Source organism: Pristiophorus japonicus, chromosome 2 (genome assembly GCF_044704955.1).
Source record: "Pristiophorus japonicus isolate sPriJap1 chromosome 2, sPriJap1.hap1, whole genome shotgun sequence".
Classification (NCBI taxonomy): Eukaryota; Metazoa; Chordata; class Chondrichthyes; family Pristiophoridae; genus Pristiophorus; species Pristiophorus japonicus.
Window position 1 is genome coordinate 279,506,332 of NC_091978.1, and position 23,608 is coordinate 279,529,939.

The window sequence follows — 23,608 nt, forward strand, 5'->3', positions numbered from 1 at the left end:
CTTGCCAATCATTTAATCACATCTTAAATTGTCCTTAACAAATACAAAGACAGATTAAGGCATTTATAGTGATTTATAGTGAGGGGGCCTCTAATTTCTCAACCAGTATTGATGACTACTCACATGCTGCAGAATAGAGATGGGAGAAGGTTCTTTGAAGAGCTTTATGTGCCCAATCAAAGAGGTGGCAGACTGCTGAGGAGGAGACGTTACACCCAACGCATTTACAGGGATAAGCGATCATACCTGGACTTGTCCAATAACACGTGCGTTAGGAGGCTGCGATTCCGAAAGGAGATCATCAGTGAGATATGCCAGCTAATTAAGGGAGATCTGCAGCCTACCAGCACCATCAGGACCACACTGCCCGTTGAGGTTAAGGTTTCTATGATTCGGGCTCCTTTCAGGCCTCAGCTGGTGACATTTGCTATATCTCTCAGCACGCCACACATTGCTGCATTCGACAGGTGACTGAAGCCCTGTACGCACGCAGGATGGACTTTATAAACTTCCCTATGACCAGGGAGGCAGAGAGTGAGACTGCTTTGGGGTTCTAGAGAATTGCAAACTTCCCCAAGGTGCAAAGAGCAATAAGACTGTACGCACATCGCCCTGCGAGCACCTTTACAGGATGCAGAGGTGTTTTGAAACCGAAAGGGATTCCATTCCCTGAATGTGCAGCTTGTTGTCGACCACAAGCAAATAATCATGGCAGTAAATGAAAATTTTCCAGGGAGTATCCATGATGCGCACATCTTGCGTGAGAGCACTGTCTGACCTGTTTAAGAGTCAGCTACAAGGTCATGTTTGGATGCTAGGGGATAAAGGATATAGCCTTGCCAGCTGGCTCATGACGCCTCTGGGTAAGCCCCAAACAGAAGCCGAGAAGCGCTACAATGAAAGCCATATAGCCACACACAATATCGTCAAAAAGACAATTGGAGTTCTGAAGCAACATTTCAGGTGCCTGGACCACTCAGGAGGCAAACTACAATACCACCCTGAGCAGGTCGCTGAGTTCATTGTGGTGTGGCTGCATGTTGCATAACCTAGCTATCAGGAGAGAACTATTGCCAGTCCACCTCAGGAGAGGCGGAAGAGGAGGAAGACGAGGATCTCGGGGAGGACAATCAGCCTGGCGATGAACCCATGCCCCCACACCTTTGGAAAAGCCCCGTGGTAGTCACACAGCTGCAAAACTGTTGCGTCAGCAGCTCATAAATGAACGCTTTGCGTGAAGTTACATTGGTGACAGTTACAGTTGTGTTACATTTCATCCTTGCCTGGCCTGGCCATGGCCACTGTTTGCAACCCTTATACTGATGTTTTACTTTACGTAATGAGAAGACACGTCACAACAATTGTAAAGTTAAATGAAAAAATTTTATAATTTAACTGAAAAAAAAAATGTTTTCTTTAAACAAACTATAACACACCCAACCCCCAACAGTCAACAAAATGTTTTCAGGAATATAACAACAACACCCTCCCACCATCCCCAACAGTCAACAATCAACACATTTTTAAAAATAATATACGCCCTTCCCCCCTACCTGCAGCCACACTTCCCTCCTCTAACTTTACCCACCCCCTCATCGTAACCCCCACTTTCCCACTTAATCCCCTAGTGACAGGACCAAGACGTCTTGCAGCAGAGCACCTCAAGGGCTGCTGCTGTGGGGCGGGGGGTGACGTTGGCAGAATGACCACAGTGGATCGAGGAGACGATGTTTGCGAAGAAACGTCTTCCGAGTCAGAAGGAAGTTCTTCCTCCTGTCTCGCATCTGTCGTGCTGGATGGTGGCACGGCACCTTGGGGTGCAGTGCCGTATCCCGAAACAATCGCGAGCCGCAAGGTATCGACAGAGTCAGTCATTCGTCCCATTGCCGCAACCATCTGCCCCATGCCCTCCGATATTCTGGCAGATATTGTGGCAATGTTGCCGGTCAAACCATCAATCGCCTGGAGGATCTCGCGACCTATTTCGATGCTTGCCCTCAACAGTGACACCATGTCCTCGTTGACATCTGCCCATTGCAGCGCGTGCCTACCTCGCCGACTCAACCTCTGCAGGGTCGGTGTGGGCACTGGACGACACAGAGTGCCCTGCTACTTCATCTGTTGAGCATGATGTGGCCGCAGGTACCACAAATGACATTTCCAGCTCATCATCCTCCTCCTTAGTCGTATGTTGTTCTTCCCCCGTGGTGAGCATGACCTGTAGTGGTAGTGGTGATACTCCAGGGACTTTCCGTTGCGCCTGGGGAGCTGGAAAACCTAATTGAGGTTAGTAGAAGAGAAGGGGAGACATAAGAATGCTTGCGCTACGCAGGCATATGTACGAGGAGCAACACTACTGCAATAAATAACTACTGCGAGACGTTACATATGATTAACATGAGAGTACAGAAGCTGCATGCATAACATTACATCATTCATATATTATAATCAAATGGCTTTAAATTACGACTGGTTTACACGTTACTTACGTGGCGCACCACCACGGGTGGCAGAACGATTATGCGTGCCCGCTAAGGCTGCGGCACGTTCCTCCAGATCAGTCATAGCGTGGTCAGCAGGCCCTCCTCCGGTCTGCCTCCGCTCCACTGATTCTTAGATATCTTCCTCTGCAAACGTGACAAGAGCATGGCATAAGCTAATTGACTTGGTACTATTAAGGAAACACAACAGATATTGTAATCCACAATTAGTCACCCCACATGCTATTCATCATTAACGTTATATGCTAATACGGTTTGTATCCAATGGATTCATGGTTATAATATCTACGTTCAGAGAAAGTATTTAATAAGATCATGTTTAGGAACTAATGCTCGACACCAACCCTCTCGCGTGCAATCTCCAGGAAAGGCCCCATCCACGGGCCGTGCCATTCGGCGCCTGAGGGAAGGGAGGCGGTTTATTGAAATTGATGGAGGTCCCCGAAGGGGGGGACTCAGGTCCGCTGGTGAGCTTGGCAATGACAGGACCATAATGGGAGGGGGCACCGTTTCCCTGGGCTGTGCTCAGAGACCTCTGTGTGGCCGGAGCGAATATCCCAACGTGTCCCAGGGCACACAGTGAGCCAGGGCAGCTCCCCCTCAGTCCAGGCTGGGTCACTGTGTGACTGACAGCAGCTGGAGAGACTCATACAGTCTGGGCAAAGCTGACCAGACCCCTCAGTGTAAAGTCATGCCCCCATTTATCAACCTAACCAAAAAGGAGATGGTGCCCAAGTTAAAGAGCTGCTCACAGCACACAAGCAGCAATATTATTTAATAATTCTCTTCTAAAGTAAGTGGTAGAAATGCCGAGTGTTTGCGGTCTGTGTGTTTCCAGCCATTCCTTTGACCCCGATTTTCAAAGCGTTTAAATAATAATTAATTCTGTGGATTAAGTTTAAGGCATCTCAGCAACATTAGAGTTAAAGGGTGTAGGTTCCTACCCCAGTCCAAATCATAACAGGGAAGCTACCCAAGATTACCCTGCTTAATTACAATCCATCAGATTTACATTCTAATTAATGAGTCAGTGCATCATTACAATTATAAATTTAGTAATTTAATACTTACACTTGCCGATGAAACAAGACTGTTCCAGCGCTTGCGGCACTGGTCTGCCTCTTGCCTATCATGGGCCACAGATGACCCAACAGCGGCGATATCCGCCCATATTCTCTGATATATCCGGAGGAGGGGGGGGGGGGGGAGATTTCTCATGCCCACCTCAGGTTAATTGGCCCCGCCGAGTCTCCACCTCGTGGACTAAGGCCTCGTTTGCTTCTTCGGAGAAGACTTTCGCCCTCCTACCTGCAACTTCCTCCACACTCTCCTGACTCCTCGTGGCTCCATCTCCATCCTACTTGCTTCTCAACTCCTTCAAAAAATGCTTCCTCACAAACCTCCTTTCTCTCTCTCCCTCCCTCCCTTTGCCTTCTGAGCATGTGCAGATGACCCCTGACCTCCCGAATCGCAGGAAAGATTCTTTGCCTGAAATAAAATGCGCATTCGCAGAACGGCCGTTGCTATGGATGCCAGCCTTGCATGACTGAATACATTGCTATCGCCCATTTCACATCGCAAAGTCGATGGCTCAAATTAAAAAGGTGAAACTAGCGGTTTTTAAAATGGGCGATATTCCAGCGATCCTGAAAAATAAAAAAAAGCACTAAGGCCGGAAATATCGGCAATCATAACGGAAAATCTAGCCCAATCACTTTCCAGCAGGAGTTCATTGGATTGCAATCAGAAGCAGGAACCCTAGATGATATTTTCTCCCTAGCTGAAAGATACCAAGGCCAATTGTAGAACCCGTACCACCACCCTGGCTGATTGCAGTTAACTCAGCACAGGTTGGCATCAAATCCCAAAAGTCTATTCAGGATAATATTGTCTCAAGTTTTACAATTACTGGACTGCTGCTATATCAGCAGCCAGGACACTAAACGTGTTTGCTAACAATTAATATTTCAATAATGGTTCCAATACAATAGTTGTATCTGAAGTAGAGCTTGTGCATTGGTCAGTCCTCTGGGATATCCAGTATGATCCCATCTGTACAGCAACATTAAATGACCATATTTTACCCCATGCAGATAAGTAGAAGGTAGCAACTATTGCTTAGCATTCTACTGTCACAATGGCAGTGGAAGCCTGAATCTGAAATCAATTTTGAAAATCACACTTGTGCAACTCTCCCAAAACCTAGTTAATGTTAAGGTCACATCTGAACCTCTGCCGCCAGCCCGATACTGAAATATAATCAGAGATACAGGCAAAAAGCACAATAAACAAACAGGGACTGGCAGTGCTAACAAACAGTGTGATGGGTTCAATTTGTATCAATATCACTGCCGCACCAATGAAAGCATCTGAAAGCACAGATGGCAGATTTTGCAATGCTAGTAATCTGCTCTTGATGTCCCTGAACAGGCTATTTATGGATTTAATGTCTTCCTTTCAAAATAGAATGTATGCTGGCCAATTATATACATCAAATGGATCCAGATGCAAATCCCACCTCTGGAGATGGTTAGATACCAGTGCTGTTTCAGACTGCCTAATCCGATCTATCACTGACATCAACATAGCCCCAAAGCGGGGGCGGGGGGGGGCAGCAGAAGTAGTGCCGCAAAAAAGTCAATGCCGGGGCACTCAAAGACCCAGCTAAGAGAGCCCTATACAGTCAGCGCCTCACAGCTAACCTTGATGACCCCGAGACGCAGAAGGCCCACAGCGCTTGGTCTGCCCTCCAGGCCTCCATAACCAGTGCCTGCGAAGACACGCTCGGTCACTCAACCAGGAAACACAGGACTGGTTTGATGAGAATGACCAGGAGATCCAAGAGCTAATAGATCGCAAGCGCAGGGCATTTCTGAGCCTTAAACAACAACCCAACTCATGAGCAGCAAGGCAGCATTACAGACACTTAAGGCCGAGGGCTAACAAAAAACTCAGGACCTAAAGAACAGGTGGTGGATGGAGGAAGCACAGGAGATACAGCAGCTGGCCGACAGCCATGATGTGCAAGGATTCTTCCTCACAGTCAAGGCCCCACCCCACTGATGGCCAAGAACGGGGAAACACTCATCAAGGACACCGAGGCAGTCAGGGCCCGCTGGAAGGAGCACTTCGAAGATCTCCTCAATCGAGACTGCCTTTGACTCGTGTGTTCTCGACTCCATCCCACAGCATGATATCTGCCACCACCTCAGTAAAACCCCAGCACTGCACGAAAAAGCCATAAGACAGCTTAAGAACAACAGGGCTACGAGAGCGGATGGAATCCCCGCTGAGGCACTGAAGTATGACGGAGAGGCACTGTTGGTGCGAATACATGCCCTCATCTCTCATCTGGAGGGAGGATAGCATGGCGGGAGATCTGAGATGCAGTGATCGTTACCATCTTTAAAAAAGGGGACAAGTCCGACTGTGGCATCTAGAGAGGAATCTCCGTTGTCAGCCACTGGGAAAGTTGTCGCTAGAATCCTCCTCAACTGTCTTCTTCCTGTGGCTGAGGAGCTCCTCCCGGAGTCACAGTATGGATTTCGTCCCTTACGGTGCACAATGGACTTGATTTTTACAGCACGACAGCTGCATGAAAAATGCAGGGAACAGCACCACCTTGGCCTTCCTACATGGCCTTCTTCGACCTCAAAGATCTTTGACACCATCAACCACGAGGGTCGATGAAGTGTCCTCCTCTGTTTCGGACGCCCCCAAAAGTTCGTCACATCCTCCACGATGACATGCAGGCCGTGATCCTTACCAACAGATCAATTACAGACCCAATCCACGTCCGGACCGGGGTCAAACAAGGCTGTGTCATCGCCCCAACCCTCTTCTCAATCTTCCTCGCTGCCATGCTCCACCTCACAGTCGACAAGCTCCCCGCTGGAGTGGAACTAAACGACAGAACCAGTGGGAACCTGTTCAACCTTCGTCGTCCCCAGGCCAGGTCCAAGACCACCCCAACCTCTAACGTCCTGCATCTGCGCGCAGAGGCTGAACTCCAAGTCATAGTCAACGTATTTACTGAGGCATACGAAAACATGGGCCTTACGCTAAACATCTGTATGACAAAGGTCCTCCACCAACCTGTCCCCATCGCACAGCATTGCCTCCCACGGTGTGGCCCTGGACAATGTGGGCCATTTCCCATACCTCGGGAGCCTCTCATCAACAAGAGCAGACATTGACGACGAGATTCAACACCGTCTCCAGAACACCAGTGCAGCCTTCGGCCGCCTGAGGAAAAGAGTGTTTGAGGGCCAGGCCCTCAAATCTGCCACTAAGCTCATGGTCTACAGAGCTGCAGTAATACCCGTCTTCCTGTACGGCTCAGACACATGGACCATGTACAATAGACACCTCAAGTCACTGGAAAAATACCACCAACGATGTCTCCGCAAGATCCTGCAAATCCCCTGGGAAGACAGACGCACCAACGTTAGCATCCTCGACCAGGCCAACATCCCCAGCATTGAAGCACTGACCACACTTGATCAGCTCCGCTGGGCAGGCCACATTGTCCGCATGCTAGACACGAGACTCCCAAAGCAAGCGCTCTACTTGGAACTCCCTCACAGCAAACGAGCCAAAGGTGGGCAGAGGATACGTTACAAGCATACCCTCAAAAGCCTCCCTGATAAAGTGCAACATCCCCACTGACACGTGGGAGTCCCTGGCCACAGGCCGTCTAAGTGGAGGAAGTGTATCCAGGAGGGCGCTGAGCACCTAGAGTCTCAACACCGAGAGCATGCAGAAATCAAGCACAGGCAGTGGAAAGAACGTGCGGCAAACCAATCCCACCCACCCTTTCCCTCAAAGATTATCTGTCCCACCTGTGACAGGGACTGCGGTTCTCGTATTGGACTGTTCAGTCACCTAAGGACTCATTTTTAGAGTGGAAGCAAGTTTTCCTCGATTCCGAGGGATTGCCTATGATGATTCAGACATGTACCAGTATAATCTGGTAGCAAGCTTATATGTATCTCCTATATTGCAATTGCTGAATCTTCTATATCATGTGTCACTTTATTCCATGGTTACAGAAAAAATAAATTTTTAAATTGCACTTGTGGGCATTTGTGCGTACACGCATCAAAGGAAATAGAAAAAAGCTCTCTTGCAATGGGAATTGCCCTATTAAATGTAGTATAATGAGGACAGTTGTACTCAATTGGTTCACCTAGATTGCCAACTGGATCTCAGTATAACTATGCCATTAGAAGTGCCCAGACCCATCACTTGATCTGAGGTGCATTACTGGGATTGTTTTTCTTCTTGCAAATATCATTGAAAAGGCAACACTTCTGCAATGTAATGCAACAATGATTCCTTTATTTTTATAGAATTAACATGGGGCTTTGCTTCAAGCCAAAAAAAATACTAGGGATCTAAAATCTATTGTAAACAAACCAGGCTTTTTATTATTGAACCATTTAAAGAACTCTTCTCAGTTCCAAACCCTACTTCCACTTCTCTATTAATCTACTCAATCTCCTGGCCATATCAAATAAATAACTTTATTTAAAATGTCAGTTTAAAATATTCAAATCCTGCAAATACTACAGAATATTGCCAGTTATGTAGGCAACAACTACATTTGCAAATTACTACTAAAAAGTAATTAAGCAGAAAGTAAAAGTTAGTTTTGTGCGAGCTGAAAAACAAACTGGCCATGAATAGTGAACTGACCACAATTAGAGGTTTTCTCCAAATAAGTTTAAAGCAAAGAAATACAATGTTTTGTGATTTATTTGCAGAAGATATTGACTGGTGACGTTATTGATTGGTAAAATTTTAGGCTATCATAACAGATTAGATCTAATTTAACGTTGGCCCCAGCCTTTGCCTCATATTTAGAATAAGCATTTATACACATTCTGAACATCATTCCTAACACACTCAGAGCCTTAAGAGTACAGATGCATTTATGAATTTGGGCTCAAAACATTTCCACAAAATTAAAGATTTCATCAGTCAATAGAGCAAGTCACTGGCCGAGTTTGTTTCCCCCCTCCCTCCCCCTTAGTTCGCCAGTAGCTCAAGGAAACAAAAACCCATAGAGCAGCGTAGATCTGGCTGATGACATGTTTGATGCCACCAGAATCTCATGTGTCAAATTCAGCATATTGTTAATATTTAAGTTAGAAAAACAGAAGACACTCTCAGGTAAGTTCATGTATATCTATTTTGCCCTATAACCCCTGGCCCACCTATAACAAATGCTGTCAAGTTTTGAAAGTATGTTTTGGAGCTCTTCATGTTAAGCGTGAGTTGGTACTCTGGTGCACCTTGTAAATGGAGTGACCCGAAGCAAGTCTGATTCAGTAATTATTCCAAGCATCCCACCATGGGTAGGCCAAGATATTCTTCCTGGAAAGAGAGGGAGCATAAATCTCCTCAGTCACTGTTGCACACCTTAACGTGGCCTGGTCTGGAGTAGCAAAGGCAGAGGCTGGGACGGTGGATAGTTTAAGGATGCTAGAGAGAGAGAGAGAGAGAGGACGGGTTAGAAAAATAAAACAGCATGATTTTTTTTACAAGCTGTACCCCGCAGTCAGTAAGATGACATATTGCACTTGATGCTACTTTTTGGGAAACAGGTTGTGGTGACCGCCGTCAAAATGAAAAAAAATTGCAAAGGTTTTTTGTTTTGATTGAGCAAGTGAGAATATTTTCCCAGGACTATTTTTCTCTAAGTTGTTAACAGCAGACTCTGTGTAAAGGAAATACTGCTGGTATCAATAAATGCTCTTTCACGGACAAGTGCTCTTTCGAAGAATTTCCACAATAATAGCATGAATAGTGTTCAAGACACAGAGTAACTAGGTTACAAGTATCAGAACTGTAACCATGTCATCTTCCTTTAGTAAAGAATCGGATACCTACTGGACCACAGACTGACACTCTCATTTCACACAAGATCCCCATGAACTCAAAGCCCTTTATTGCAAGGACATTCTGGGAGGGCTCATAAATATGCAGCAATATGAAAAAGCTGCAGACTCAATTCCACTTAGGCACATGTATTCATACGATCAGATGTAAAAATATTCCCATGTGTTCTTTTTAAAACATAGCATACAGAAACCTGGCTTGCAGCAAACACCTTTTATTTTGTACATAGTGTATTTATAATAGAGGCACAATCCGGATATTATCAACAGCAAATCATGACTGACAACCATAAAGAAAAAAACATTAAATAATGCAATTATGTTTTACATTAAAATACGAGGTTAATTTAATGTTAAATATTTGATATACAGAATGCAGAAGGCATTGCCATAAAGCTTAAACAGAATGGCAATCCAAAAATTACATGTAGGAGCATTAATTTCAAAGAATGAAAAAAAAATCAGTGAATGACAGTACATTATCTATTAGCAAGAAAAGTGAGCATGAGCAAATTAAGACTAAAGCCAAATGCAGCTAATAGAATCCCACAACAGAAATAGGAGGAAATAATTAACGCAATCTTGTTTTTCGCCCTCTCACCCCCCCACCCCACACGTCCTCTTGGAGGTGGTAAGAAGATATAGCGGATAGTAAAATGTTTCAAGATCTTCAGTAACATGGCTGAAGTGGGAAAATGTATTGTAAAAGGCACACGATTGTAGACATAAGGCTGGTACGTGGCTTAATTATTGAGAGTTACACCATTAAGAAAATAGCAATGATGTCAAATCAAAAGCAAGCAAATCTTGAGAGTTAATGGCACCAAGTTAACATTCTTCCACACATCTCTAGATGTTTGCAAATATTAATACATCATTGCTTGATGCCTTTGTAATAAAGTTACATTTCCCCCTCTCTAACCCCTTCTCAAGGATTCTCATTTGACACAATTAACAAATGAATAAACAGTCTAATGGAAGTACAGTATTGACTGTAATTTTGAGTGCTAAAGCAGCCATTTAACTCAGCACAGGTGCGTCATTCAGGTGTTATCTATCCTATTGCTCTGCAAAGTCATTACATTTTGTTTAACAGTTCACTTGCTTTATGAACTCGGGTGCCCTTTTTGTGAAAGAACTTGTATATAAAATTGTCAATCATGTTCTCAAACAATTACACTGTAGTGACCAGAAGACACCAAACAAATCTACAGTTACTGTTCAGTGCAAACCTGAATGGAGATATAGACTAACTATCCCTCTCTAACCCCTGTACAAAAAGGAATCTTTTTCTTAGGTCTTGGTCTTATAAAGTTTATTCAGTCACATAAAATGACCACATTCAATCTAATTTTTCAGATTAATGTATAGCAAAAAAGTGAGAAACAGCTATATCATTGACCACAATCTTTCTTACTGTCTCCCCCCACCCCACCCCCCCACATCATAAAATGAAAAAAGAATTCAAATAGATTTCAGAACTGCATCAATCATTTCTTCAGGTTTTGAGACATCACTGTTCCTCCAGCCAGGAAGGACCGTCGGAACCAGGAGCCTTCAACTTGATGTGGAATTGTTTAAGCACCTGTTCAAGTTGATGCTGGTTGCCAGCAAAGTAGGCAGATACAGCATTTTGAAAGAGAAGGAGTTGGTTGTGCATCACTTTAATCTGTGGACAGACAGAATCATAACTATTTAAATCGCCTTCATTCAGAAAATACAGTGCAAGATTTTGTAAACAGAAAGCATCCACATTTTATCCCACTCTGACAATAAAAATGCAACATTCAGACTCACTGCATAACTATTAGAATTTGCCCAGCCTACTTCTTGCTCAACAAAATCACTCCAACTTTTAGACACTACTAAATAAGAATGATTAAAACAAACTAAAATTAATCAGATGCATTTATGTTATACACAGAACAAAAACATATTTCAGAATTTAAATAGATTTGTATTGCTCTCATGAGGCACACTTAAAATTGCATATATTGAAGTTACGAATTTCTTTCTTAGACCTTGAGTTTATAAAGTTTATTCAGTTACAGAAAGTGAAACATGCATGTAAAAATATTAAGTTGAAGGAAAGAAAGAAAGAAAAGAAAGATGCATTTATAGTGTCTTTTACGACCTCAGGACATCACAAAGCGCTTTACATTTGAAGCGAAGTCACTGTTGTAATGTAAAACATGACAGCCAATTTGTGCACAGCAAGGTCCTACAAATATGTGATAATGTGTCTTAATGATGTTGGTTGAGGGATAAATATTGGCCAGGACACCTGGGGAGGTCGCTCCTGCTCTTCTTCAAAATATTGCCATGGGATCTTTTACATCAATCTGACAAGACTGTTTAATGTCTCTTCCGAAAGTTGAAGCACTCCCTCAGTACTGCACTGCATTTTGTCAGCCTAGATTTTGTACTCAAGTCTCTAGAGTGGGTCTTGAACCCATAACCTTCTGACTCAGAGGCCACTAACTGAATCATGGCTGACACATCCATTTGTAGTCTCTCCAGAATACATATGGCAGTATGCACGACCTGGTTCCAGAGTTCTACACCAATGCTGCACTGAGCTGCCCACTAGGAGGCACGTGAGTGTAACCTAGAGACAACTCTCTTGTTTTCCCATCCCTCATTACAACAGTGACTGCACTTCAAAAGTACTTAATTGGCTGTAAAGAACTTTGGGACTAAAGGTCGTGAAAGGCGTTATACAAATGCAGGCTTTTTAAAAAAGCAACAGGCCTTTGTTTCACCCGAAGTAGCACAATGGAGATTAGAAATGGAGGAAAAGAATGGCTGTCAAGCTTGCTTCCCCCACCCATATACCTTTGGCACATAGAGTTGAACTGCCTGGCATGGCATTAAGATAATTTTAAAAAATAGTCTGTTAAAATATAGATATGTTTATACATCTGTTTTTTTAAAAAAACAAAGCTAATTTAGCAATTATGGTTAAACTACACGAGTAAATCAAAAATGGTTCGATTTGTATATTTGCAGATCTTATCTGTTGATCACAATGACACTCCAAGATAAAAAGCTATAGTTTGGTAAGAGACAACATGGGAAGCAAAGGATGCTGAGTTGATAATGTAACAAGATATTAACCAGGACATTAGTATTATTGTATAACAATCGGTTCAATGACTCATAGATCATAAAACACCCAACAAAGTTAAACCCAGCAAGAATTAGAAAATAAAAGCTTGTTTTTTTTAAAATGGTACAAAGAGGCACGAAGCTTTGCTAAGTAGGAACTTTGGCTAGCTTCAAGGAGAACTATCATGAACGGCCTAGATAGGCACTGCTCACAATACCCAGGAAAGTTCTTTACATGCAAGCTTCTAGATGTAGGATTGTAAGTCCTGTTCTGTATGTAACCTTAAAATAAATGTTTTGAAACAATAAATAATGAAGCAGATAACTTCAGCAGAGTCCAAGTCCCCAAGTTCTCCACTTTTTATGCAATGCCTGATTTGATGCTATGTAAATTTGTTTTCAAATCCCTCCATGGCCTTGCTCTGTAACATTCTCCAACCTTCCAATTCTGGCCTCTTGCGCATCCCCGATTTTAATCGCTCCAGCATTGGTGGCCTTGCCTTCAGCTGCTGAGGCCCTAAACTCTGAAATTCCCTCCCTAAACCTCTCCATCTCACTTTTCTCCATTAAGATGCTCCTTAATTCTGCCTCTTTCATCTGCTCTAATATCTCCTTATGTGGCTCGGTGTCAAATCTTGTTTGATAATGCCTTGGGACATTTTACTATGTTAAAGGTGCTATGTAAATACAAGTTTTTGTTATTTCTTGTTGCAGTAAATGTCTCGTCACAATTGCAAAAAGTATAGGAGATAAGATGCTGACTTGTTGGAATTCATCCAGTTCAGCCATCTTCTCAATGTAGTTGAAGTGGATACTACTGTCTGGAGGTGGTCTATCGAAGATTTTGTTACGAGCTCTGCCCACCTCCTCTTAATATCTTCTGGTTTGGTGACAAGAAAACCATTCTTATTTGTGTCAGGACCTTGTGATGATGAGTGTCCTCATATCTCTTCTTGTTGCAGCCATTTACATACATAGAGTTACTTAGAGTCCACAGCACAGAAACAGACTATTCGGCCCAATTGGTCTATGCCGGCATTTATGCTCCACACGAGTCTCCTCCCATCACTCTTCATCTAACCTTATAACCATTTCCTTTTATTCCTTTTCCCCTCATGTGCTTATCAAATGCATTTATGTTATTCGTCTCAACTATTTTTTGTGGCAGCAAGTTCAACATTCTTACCACTCTTTGGATGAAGACGTTTCTCCTGAATCCCCTATTGGATTTATGAGTGACTATCTTATATTTATAAGTTCTAGTTTTAGACCACCCCCCTTCACCCCCAAGTAAAAACATTTTCTCTACTTCTGCCCTATCAAACCCTTTCATAATCTTATAGACCTTGATCAGATCACCCATAGCTTTCTCCTTTCTAGAAAAAAAAGAGCTCCAGCCATTCCAGATATCCTCTCAGTTCTGATATCCTTATGAATCTACTTTGCACCTTTTTCCCCCATTTGTTCCTGGGATATAGACTTCACTGGCAAGGCGAGCATTTATTGCCCTTTTTTAATTGCCTTTGAGAAGGTGGTGGTTAGCCAAATTCTTGAACAGCGACAGTCTCTATGGTGCAGGCGCTCCCACAGTGCTGTTAGGGAGGGAATTCCAGGATTTTGACCCAGCGACGATGAAGAAACAGCAATATAGCTCCAAGTCAGGATGGTGTGTGTGTGACATGGAGGGGAACTTGGAAGTGATGGTGCTCCCATACATCTGCTACCCTTGTTCTTCTAGGTGGTAGAGGTCGTGGGTTTTGGAGGTGCTGTTAAAAAAGCCTTGGTGAGTTGCTGCAGTGCATCTTGTAGAAGGTACACTCTACAGCCATCGTGCACTGGTGGTGGAGGGAGTGAATGTTTCAGGTGGTGGATGGGATGCCAATTAAGCGAGCTGCTTTGTCCTGGATGGTGTCGAGCTTCTTGAGTGTTGGAGCTGCAATCATCCAGGCAAGTGGAGAGTATTCCAGCATACTCCTGACTTGTGCCTTGTAGATGGTGGAAAGGCATTGAGGAGTCAAGAGGTGAGACACTCGCTGCAGAATATCCAGCCTCTGACCTGCTCTTGCGGCCACAGTATTTGTGTGGCTGGTCCAGTTAAGTTTCTGGTCAATGGTGACCCGCAGAATGTTGATGGTGGGGAATTCGGCACTGGTAATGCAGTTGAATGTCAAGGGGTGGTGGTTAGATTCGCTTGTTGGAGATAGTCATTGGGGAGCACTTGTGTGGCCCAAATATTACTTGCCATTGATCAGCCCAAGCCTGAATGCCGTTCAGGTCTTGCTGCATGTGGGCATGGACTGCTTCATTATCTGAGGAGTTGCGAATGGAACTGAACATTGCACAATCAGCAAATATTCCCACTTCTGACCTTACGATGAAGGGAAGATCATTGATGAAGCAACTGAAGATGGTTGAGCCTAGAACACTGCTCTGAGAAACTCCTGCAGCTATGTTCTGAGATGATTGACCTCCAACAACCACAACCATCTTCCTTTGTACTAGGTGCAACTCCAGACCTTCCCTTCATCATAAGGTCAGAAGTGGGAATGTTTGCTGATGATTGCAGTGTTCAGTTCCATTTGTAACTCCTCAGATAATGAACAAACCCATCCTCAACGATGAGCCCAGCAAGTGAATGCTAAAGACAAGGCTGAAGCATTCACAACCATCTTCAGCCCAAATTGCTGAGTGGATGATCTATATCGGCATCCTTGTGAGGTTCCCATCATCACAGAAGCCAATCTTCAGCCAATTCGATTCACTCCACGTGATATCAAGAAATGGCTGAGCACACTGAATACAGCAAAGGCTGTGGGTCCCAACATCCTGGCTGTCGTGCTGAAGACTTGTGCTCCAGAACTAGCTGCGCTTCTAGCCAAGCTGTTCCAGTACAGCTACAACACTGGTACCTACCCAACAGTGTGGAAAACTGCCCATTTATGCCCTGTCCACAAAAAGCAGATTCAATCTAGCCAATTACTGCCCCATCAGTCTACTCTCAATCATCAGCAAAGAGATCTTATGTGTTGTCAACAGTGCTTTTAGCGGCACTTACTCACCAATAACCTGCTCACCCATGCTCAGTCAGGTTCCGCCAGGACCAGTGGAGAGTTTTCCCCGATTCTCATTGACTTCTATTTTAATAGGGCTCCTTGATGCCACACTCGATCAAATGTTGCCTTGATGTCAAGGACAGTCACTCTCACATCTGAAATTCAGCTCTTTTGTTCATTTTTGGACCAAGGCTGTAATGAGGTCTGGAGCCAAGTGGTCCTGCCGGAACCTGACTGAGCATCGGTGAGCAGGTTATGGGTGAGTAAGTGCCGCTAGAAGCACTGTTGACAACACCCAAGATCTCTTTGTGGATGATTGAGAGTAGACTGATGGGGCAGTAATTGGCTAGATTGGATCTGCTTTTTGTGGACAGGGCATACATGGGCAGTTTTCCACATTGTTGGGTAGGTGCCAGTGTTGTAGCTGTACTGGAACAGCTTGGCTAGAAGCGCAGCTAGTTCTGGAGCACAAGTCTTCAGCACGACAGCCAGGATGTTGTCGGGACCTACAGCCTTTCCTGCATTCAGTGTGCTCAGCCATTTCTTGATATCACGTGGAGTGAATCGAATTGGCTGAAGACTGGCTTCTGTGATGATGAGAACCTCACGAGGATGCCGATATAGATCATCCACTCAGCAATTTGGGCTGAAGATGGCTGTGAATGCTTCAGCCTTGTCTTTTGCACTCACTTGCTGGGCTCATCATTGAGGATGGGGTTGTTCATTATCTGAGGAGTTGCAAATGGAACTGAACACTGCAGTCATCAGCAAACATTCCACTTCTGACCTTATGATGAAGGGAAGGTCATTGATGAAGCAGCTGAAGGGCCTAGAACTGCCGAAGAACTCCAGCAGCTATATCCTGGGCTGTGATGATTGGCCTCCAACAACCACACCATCTATCTCATTGCTGTTTGTGGGACTTTGCTGTGCACAAATTGGCTTCCACGTTTCCTATATTACAACAGTGATGACTGTTCAAAAGTACTTCATTGGCTATAAAGCGCTTTGGGTGTAATGAGGTTGTGAAAGGTGCTATATAAATGCAAGTTCTTTCTTTCTGGAAGCAGAAATTATCAAGTTGATTCTTAATGTTATTACCTGGGTAATTCCCATGTTGCCTTGTGTATGTCTTTATGGGTAAAGAGGGTGCCTCCCATAATCATGCTGTTGAATTGACATAGTGCTACGAGTCTTTCAACATTTTCGTTTTTCATATCTTTTCCATATATTTCCAAGACTTCAAGCACATTCTTATTTGTGGATCCAACTTTGGCATTCAAGTCTCCTATTACAATCAGAATATCATTCTGTGGAACTCGGCTAATTATGCCCGGCAGTGCGTTGTAGAGGCCCTCTTTATCTTCATCACTGTTTACGTTTGTGCATGCATAGCACTGCACAATAGTCATTTTGAAGTAACACGTCTGGAGCCTTACATGTAGCAGCCTGTTGTTAATGGATTCCCAATCCAAAAGGATATGTTGAGCTGCCTCATCGAGGATAAGTGCAACACCATCTTTGTCACCTGCTAGCATTCCTCAGTACAGTATGGTCTAATAGAGTAATTGTTCATCTTGTTGAATACTGAAATGTGTCAGCTGTGGCTCAGTGGGTAGTCCTCTCGCGCCTGAGTCAGAATGTTGTGGGTTTGAATAAATCTAGGCTCACACTCCAGTGCAGTGCTGAGGGAGCACTGCACTGTTGGAGGTGCCGTCTTTAGATGAGGCGTTAAATCGAGGGCCTGTCTGCTCTCTCGTAAAAGATCCCTTGGCACTATTTCAAATAAGAGCAGGGGAGTTATCCCCAGTGTTCTGGTCAATATTTATCTCTCAATCAACATAACAAAAACAGATTATCTGGTCATTATCACACTGCTGTTTGTGGGAGTTTGCTTGTGCGCAATTGGCTGCCGTGTTTCCTACAATACATTCCAAAAGTACTTTATTGGCTGTAAAGCGTTTTGAGATATTTGGTGGTCATGAAAAGCACGATATAAATCCAAGGCTTTCTTTCTTAAACTTACACAAGTTACCAATCTGAAGCTTTCAATAAACCTCAAGCAGAAGCTTTTTAGGGGCAACAGATTCATACTGTTGCAGGGTTTGGATGTCGTCTGTTATACAGTCCTCTAGGCAATTCCTTGGAACTCTAAGGATCTGGTTATAAGATTGATGTCTTTGGGTTTCTGTAGCAAGTAGAGTTTTATATGATTGCTACCCCTGTGCACAACATTGCTCCTTTATCCTGGCTTTGGACCAGCCGGCTGTAGTTAGCATCACACAGGAGGACCATACTGCAGATTAAATCAGTACTTTTTATAAATGAGGCCTGGTTTCTTTTTGAAAGTTCAGTTTGTACAGAAAGTGGAAATATTTGGGTTATTCACTACGTGGAACGAACTTCAAAGTTAGTGGCTCATCAACAAATGAAGCAGGTTCAACTGAATTTGTTTAATAGACAAAAAAAAGAGAGGGGGGGGTGAAATTTCCACTTCAACCGTAGTGCATGAAAGAGATTAAACGACCAATGGAGTGGGTGTTACCACATTTGTTAAACATCTCTGTTGCAGAGCTCTGTGGTGAGGTTTTGAGTCCCAATTGAAGTCTGAGGACTCCTGCTTCTATGCTAGGGGGCGAGCGAACAGTCACCACATCTGGGTAGAAAGGAGGTGGGGAGCAGGAAAACTTGCTAATGGAGTTGGGAGGGAATAGGAAGGCTAATGTTGGTAGAAAAAACAAGCATAGGATCTCGTCTACTGCTGTTCAGTGGAGGCATTTGAACTGGATTTGGTTTGGGCTAGGTTTATAATAATATCTGAAAAGGAGCTCGAACAGTCCATGGAGGCCATAGACTTGTACTGCATTTCACATGGAGAGGCCTGAAAAGTTGCACATATGGAGGTCTGTAAATTATTGAGGTGGTGAGCAGAAGAAAACAAACTCCAGGAAAGGAATATATTAAAGCACCAGGCCAGAGAGAAAGACTGTGGATTGCAGAAAGCACATTGGCAATTTTCTAGATAAGTTTATCTTTAATTATTATTTAAGTATTTATGTTTTTGGTTATGACAGATGATTTTTCATTATATGAGCACATACTAGGTATGTAATCATATTATGTAATCTTTTAAATATGCCATGTATTTTAGAATTGAACATTTTTCAACATTTCTTGTATCAGACCTCTTTCTATTGTGGAGGAGGGCCCTGCACATTGAATGCTATACTTTGTAATTGCAAGAGTCTGCTTATATAACAGCGACTATACTTGGGGGAAAAACCCAATCCATTGATTGTAAAGCACATTGGGACAACCTAAAGCACGATATAAATACAATTCTTTATTTGAGCAGGCTCATGCTTCAGCCATTTATTGTAACATTACAGGCTTCTCAGCCGACACCATGCAAGTCTAATTTTGTTCTTAAATGGGAAGGCAATTCTGTGGATATATGATAAGTCTTTACCCATAAGACACCTCCACTAAATATTTTAAGTGTTGAAATTACTTCTATTTCCAGGGTCCCTCCATCAACCCCTGCATTCTATCCAATGTATGCAACAAAAAGAATCGATGCCATTAAGATAGCATGAGACAGCGGCCTCATTCTTGAACATTGATATGTGTGAGATCCAGTTCTTTAGATAAAGACAGATAAACTTTTGTTTTAATTCTTCTATTATTTTCTATGCATGCTTTTTAAGTATTCTATTCCAATTGCACATATTTCCAGTCAACCTTTTCAACTATAAAGGCCTATGTTCACATTTATAATGGTTGTTGCCTATGTTAACTTGTTAGGCTGTAATTATACCCTCCCACCGGTGGTAGCATTGTAGTGCCTCAGTTTTCCAGCTCCCAGCTCCTCAGAAAATCCTATAGTCCAACCAACGCTTTTTTTCTGCTTCCCAGGTTTTGCTATTTAACTAGAAATAATAATGTAAAGTCCAAGTATTATGCAAAAATAATGGGATCTGAATTATATCTGTGTCCCAGTCTAGCTATCCCCTGTCCTTTAACACCACCTAAAGACTACACTTAATCTCAAATTAGTTACGAGCAAAAACACACGAGATCAACTAGTTTTTTTCAAATACCTTGTTTTCATCCAGAAATTTCAGTTTTATTGATACACTTGCTCGAAGTTTGTCAAACCTCTCTTTGTGAATCTGGAACTGTTGCTGAGACTGTTCAATTTTTGGAATTGTAATGGCATCACGAGGACCAAGGTTCAGTTCCTCTAAATCAGTACGATATGCATCATACTCTATCCTGTAGCACAAAGCATAGGACAACATAAACAGCATAAAGTTACCATTTCAAATCAGTAACAACCAGCAAATGAAAAGAATCCTTTCTCAAGACAGAGTAATAAAAATATATCAAGGTACATTTTGCAAAATGTTCAGTACAATCACCTACAGAATCTGCAGAATTGTGTGTTGTCTTACACGGATCAAAAACAAAATCACATCTCAAACATAATAGAGGCTTTACTATCTCAGAGGCAGCAGCAGCTCATTCTTTAATTATGGTGTACGGTCGACGAGTAAATTTTCTACACCCCACTATTAAAATATTGTCCGAGACCATTATCTCACTGCTAATCACGTCAGTGATAAAAATGTAATGCAATAGTTTCCTACCATGCTGTGCAAAATAGAGGTACAAACAGGTATAACAATGCACACCACACAATGTTTCAGTGTTGCAAGAATATAGGCCTAGTTCAACTGCTCTTATTGAGCTGTGTTGTCCCATTGCTAGTGCTTACATCACAAAGGTGTTGCCACTCCTCAGAGGAAAAAATGCTGCTCACAATGCAGCACATGTTTTAATTATAATTTAAATTTTTACAAAAAGAGGACAAGTTGTGCTTATTTACAACAGCCGCCAGCTCTGATTGTTTGTTGCAATGATGTAACACAGTCACTGGTTTCAGGTAACTTTGCAAAGACATCTGAAACCCTAGACTTTACTGCAGCATTGTAACACTCCAGGCCAACTTCTTATTCTACAAATAATAAACAAAAGTGGTGAGGGTTAATGTCATTATTTCTTTGTGGGTTATTGTCGAAAACAAGGCTCACTAAATGGTTCAGCAAGTTTATTCAGCGAGTACCTGACCCCTACAGACCAGAAAAGTTCCAGATTCTATGCTGAATTAGCAGATTACATCTGGGACTCATAGAAGCAACACCTCAGTGCTGAGAGTTTGTGGGGACAGGGAGGAAGAGAGAAAAAAGATTAGCCAGAGATCCTGCTGCTGATCTCAATCCAGTGACCCGTTTCAAAGTGAACATATGTGGTCTCTGGATCAACAAAAACTTGCATTTATAAAGTTTATTTAATGTAGAAAAATATCCCAAGGCATTTCACAGAGGCTTAAGGAAAATAATGCATGTTCAAAAACGCCAAAATTAAGACGCTCAAAAACAGGGTACAAGAGGTGGGTTTTAAGAAGATTCTTAAAGGAATTGAGGAAGGAGGAGAAGGAGGGATTTAGAGAGGTTAGTTCAGAACGTGAGTCAGCTTAAAGTACAGTCACCATTGGCGGGGTGATGGGGCAAGGAAATACAGAGGAACAGAGTTTGGGTCGGGGAGAGGTATAGGGCTGGAGGAGGTTCCAGAGATAGAGAGGGGCGAGGCCATGAAGGATTTAAATAGAAGGATAAGAATGTGACATTTATGGCACTGGATAAAACAAGGAACCAATATATATTTTAACAAGGACAGGGTTGATGGGAAAGCTGGATAGGATGCGGGTCGAGTTTTGAAGGATGGGAGGCCAGTCAGAAGCCATAGAGGCTGGAGGTACTAAAGCCATGGATAAAGTTTTGAGCAGCAGAAGGGCTGAAGTAGGGTTCAAGGTGAGTGATATTGTGGAGGTCGAATAGTCAGTCTTTTAATGGAGATAACAGGGAGTTGGAAGCTATGTTCCCTGTAATTTGTTGTGGTCTGCGCGGTCCCTTTAAAGGGCTGCAAGGACCATTCAAAATACCATGCATGCGCGGTTTTTAAATTGAAATGCCAGCAAGCTGGCTGCGTGGGTTCCCTGGAGCAGTGTGTGGCTGTGCACTTTACAGGGAACACTGGTTGAAAGCTCAGCTTGAAGTCAAATAGGATGCCACGGTTGTAAAAATCTGGTTAGGCTTGGCCAGGGAAAGGGATCGAATCGGTGGCAATTGTACAGAACTTGTGTTGGGGAGGCCAAAAACGATGAGGAAGAACAAGATACAGGGGATGGATCCTTCGGGGACTTTCAAAATAACTGCGTGGGGTGGGAAGCAAAGCCATTGCTAGAAAAGCTCTGGCTTTGCTCAGATAGGCAAGAGTAAAGTTGTAAGTGACTTGAGGGAGAGTTTTTTCTAGGGGTAGATGCAGATCAAAGTGGGGTTGAAAGAGAGTAAGCGATGATGATTGTGAGGAATGCAGGGAAATGTTCAAAGATGGCCTAAACAGCGATTAAGATCACAGTAGAGAGGCCATTGGAGACGGTGAGGATAAGGAGATGGTTATGATTAAGGGCAGGAGCATTTATATGGAGGGAGAGATTTAGGAAGGTTGAAGACTGAAATCACAGAGGATGAGCAGTCACAGTGCAGAGGCTGAGGGAGAATGTTGTGGACGAAAACTCAGGATGGAGCTTGGGGGGGGGGGCGGGGGTGGGTAACAACAACTTGTATTTATATAGCGCCTTTAACGTAGTAAAACGTCCCAAAGCACTTCATAGGAGTGTTAATAGACAAAACAAATAAATTTGACACCGAGCCACATAAGAAATTACGTCAGATAACCAAAAGCTTGGACAGGGGTAGGTTTTAAGGAGCGTCTTAAAGTAGGAAAGAGAGGTAGAGAGGCGGAGAGGTAGGGAGGGAGTTCCAGAGCTTGGGGCCTAGGTAGCTGAAGGCACGGCCACCAGTGGTTGAGCAATTATAATCAGGGATGCTCAAGAGGGCAGAATTTGAGGAGCGTTGACATCTCGGGGAGGGGGGAGGGTTATGAAGCTGAAGGAGATTATAGAGATAAGATGGGGCGAGACCATGGAGGGATTTGTAAACAAAGATGACAATTTTGAAATTGAGGCGTTGCTTAATCGGGAGCCAATGTAAGTCAGCTAGCACAGGGGTGGATGGGTGAGTGGGACTTGGTGCAAGTTAGGACATGGTCTGCCGAGTTTTGGATGACCTCAAATTTACGTTGGGTAGAATGTGGGAGGGCAATCAGGTGTGCATTGGGAGTAGTCAAGTCTAGAGATAACAAAGGCAAGGATGAGGGTTTCAGCAGCAGATGAGCTGAGGCAGGGGTGGAGTCAGGCAAGGTTATAGAGGTGGAAATAGGTGATTTTAGTTATGTTGCGGATATGTGGCCGGAAGCTCATTTAAGGATCAAATATGACACCTAGGTTGCCAACGGTGTGATTCAGCCTCAGACAGATGGCCAGGGAACACTGCTTGTGGCGGGGACCAAAGAGAATGGCTTCCGTCTTCCCAATATTTAATTGGGCGGGGGGAATATCAGAAGAGAGAACGGAAAGGTGACCTGGCTTGATGATGGGAAGATGAGGGGAAAGAGAGAGGGGGACCCAAGAGGAACTGAAAGAAAATCTTACAGGATCAGACATGAGATGTGCCCTACATAGAATAGTCTGCTGATGCTCACCTTCAAGGCTCACATGTGAATATCAGCCTTTTGGGTGAGGTACCGGAGAGTGAACTGTGCCAGAAGAGCCATACCAAAAGAAGTCAGCCCCTTCGGAAGGATAGAAAATGGTAGAGAAGAGGGGGGAGGGGGAAATTATAAAGAAAATAATAATAGCATTGGAATGGCTGAAAATTGAAGATTTAAAAATTATATTCCATTGGGTGGAAAAAAATGTATGCTTATACCATGGGAAAGTTAAACATTTAACAACCGTGCTGAGACAACATGACCAATTCAAAGCTATCAGAGATCACTAAATACCTTTACTTAAAAGAAACTGCCAATCAAACAAGAACTCAGTCAACATGAACATTGCCTTGCACAAAACACTGTTTGA

General features: G+C 43.4%; 1 protein-coding gene across 12 annotated transcripts in view; it reads right to left on the bottom strand.

Annotated features, from left to right (window-relative positions):
• Positions 1-2,591: 2,591 nt before the first annotated feature.
• Positions 2,592-23,608, bottom strand: part of arfip1 (ADP-ribosylation factor interacting protein 1 (arfaptin 1)) — a 271,399-nt gene continuing 250,382 nt past the window's right edge. For 10 of the 12 annotated variants that reach the window (XM_070871435.1, XM_070871431.1, XM_070871430.1 and 7 more), the window contains 2 exons: positions 19,665-19,839; positions 10,839-11,072 (listed from right to left, as the gene is read on the bottom strand). In XM_070871435.1, the coding sequence (XP_070727536.1) occupies positions 10,917-11,072; positions 19,665-19,839 (331 nt within the window). In that variant the 3' untranslated portion in view covers positions 10,839-10,916. Of the gene's footprint in view, positions 2,628-8,346; positions 8,988-10,838; positions 11,073-19,664; positions 19,840-23,608 lie in introns of those variants that run through there. The other 2 variants (XR_011590530.1, XM_070871433.1) reach the window with 2 other exon arrangements.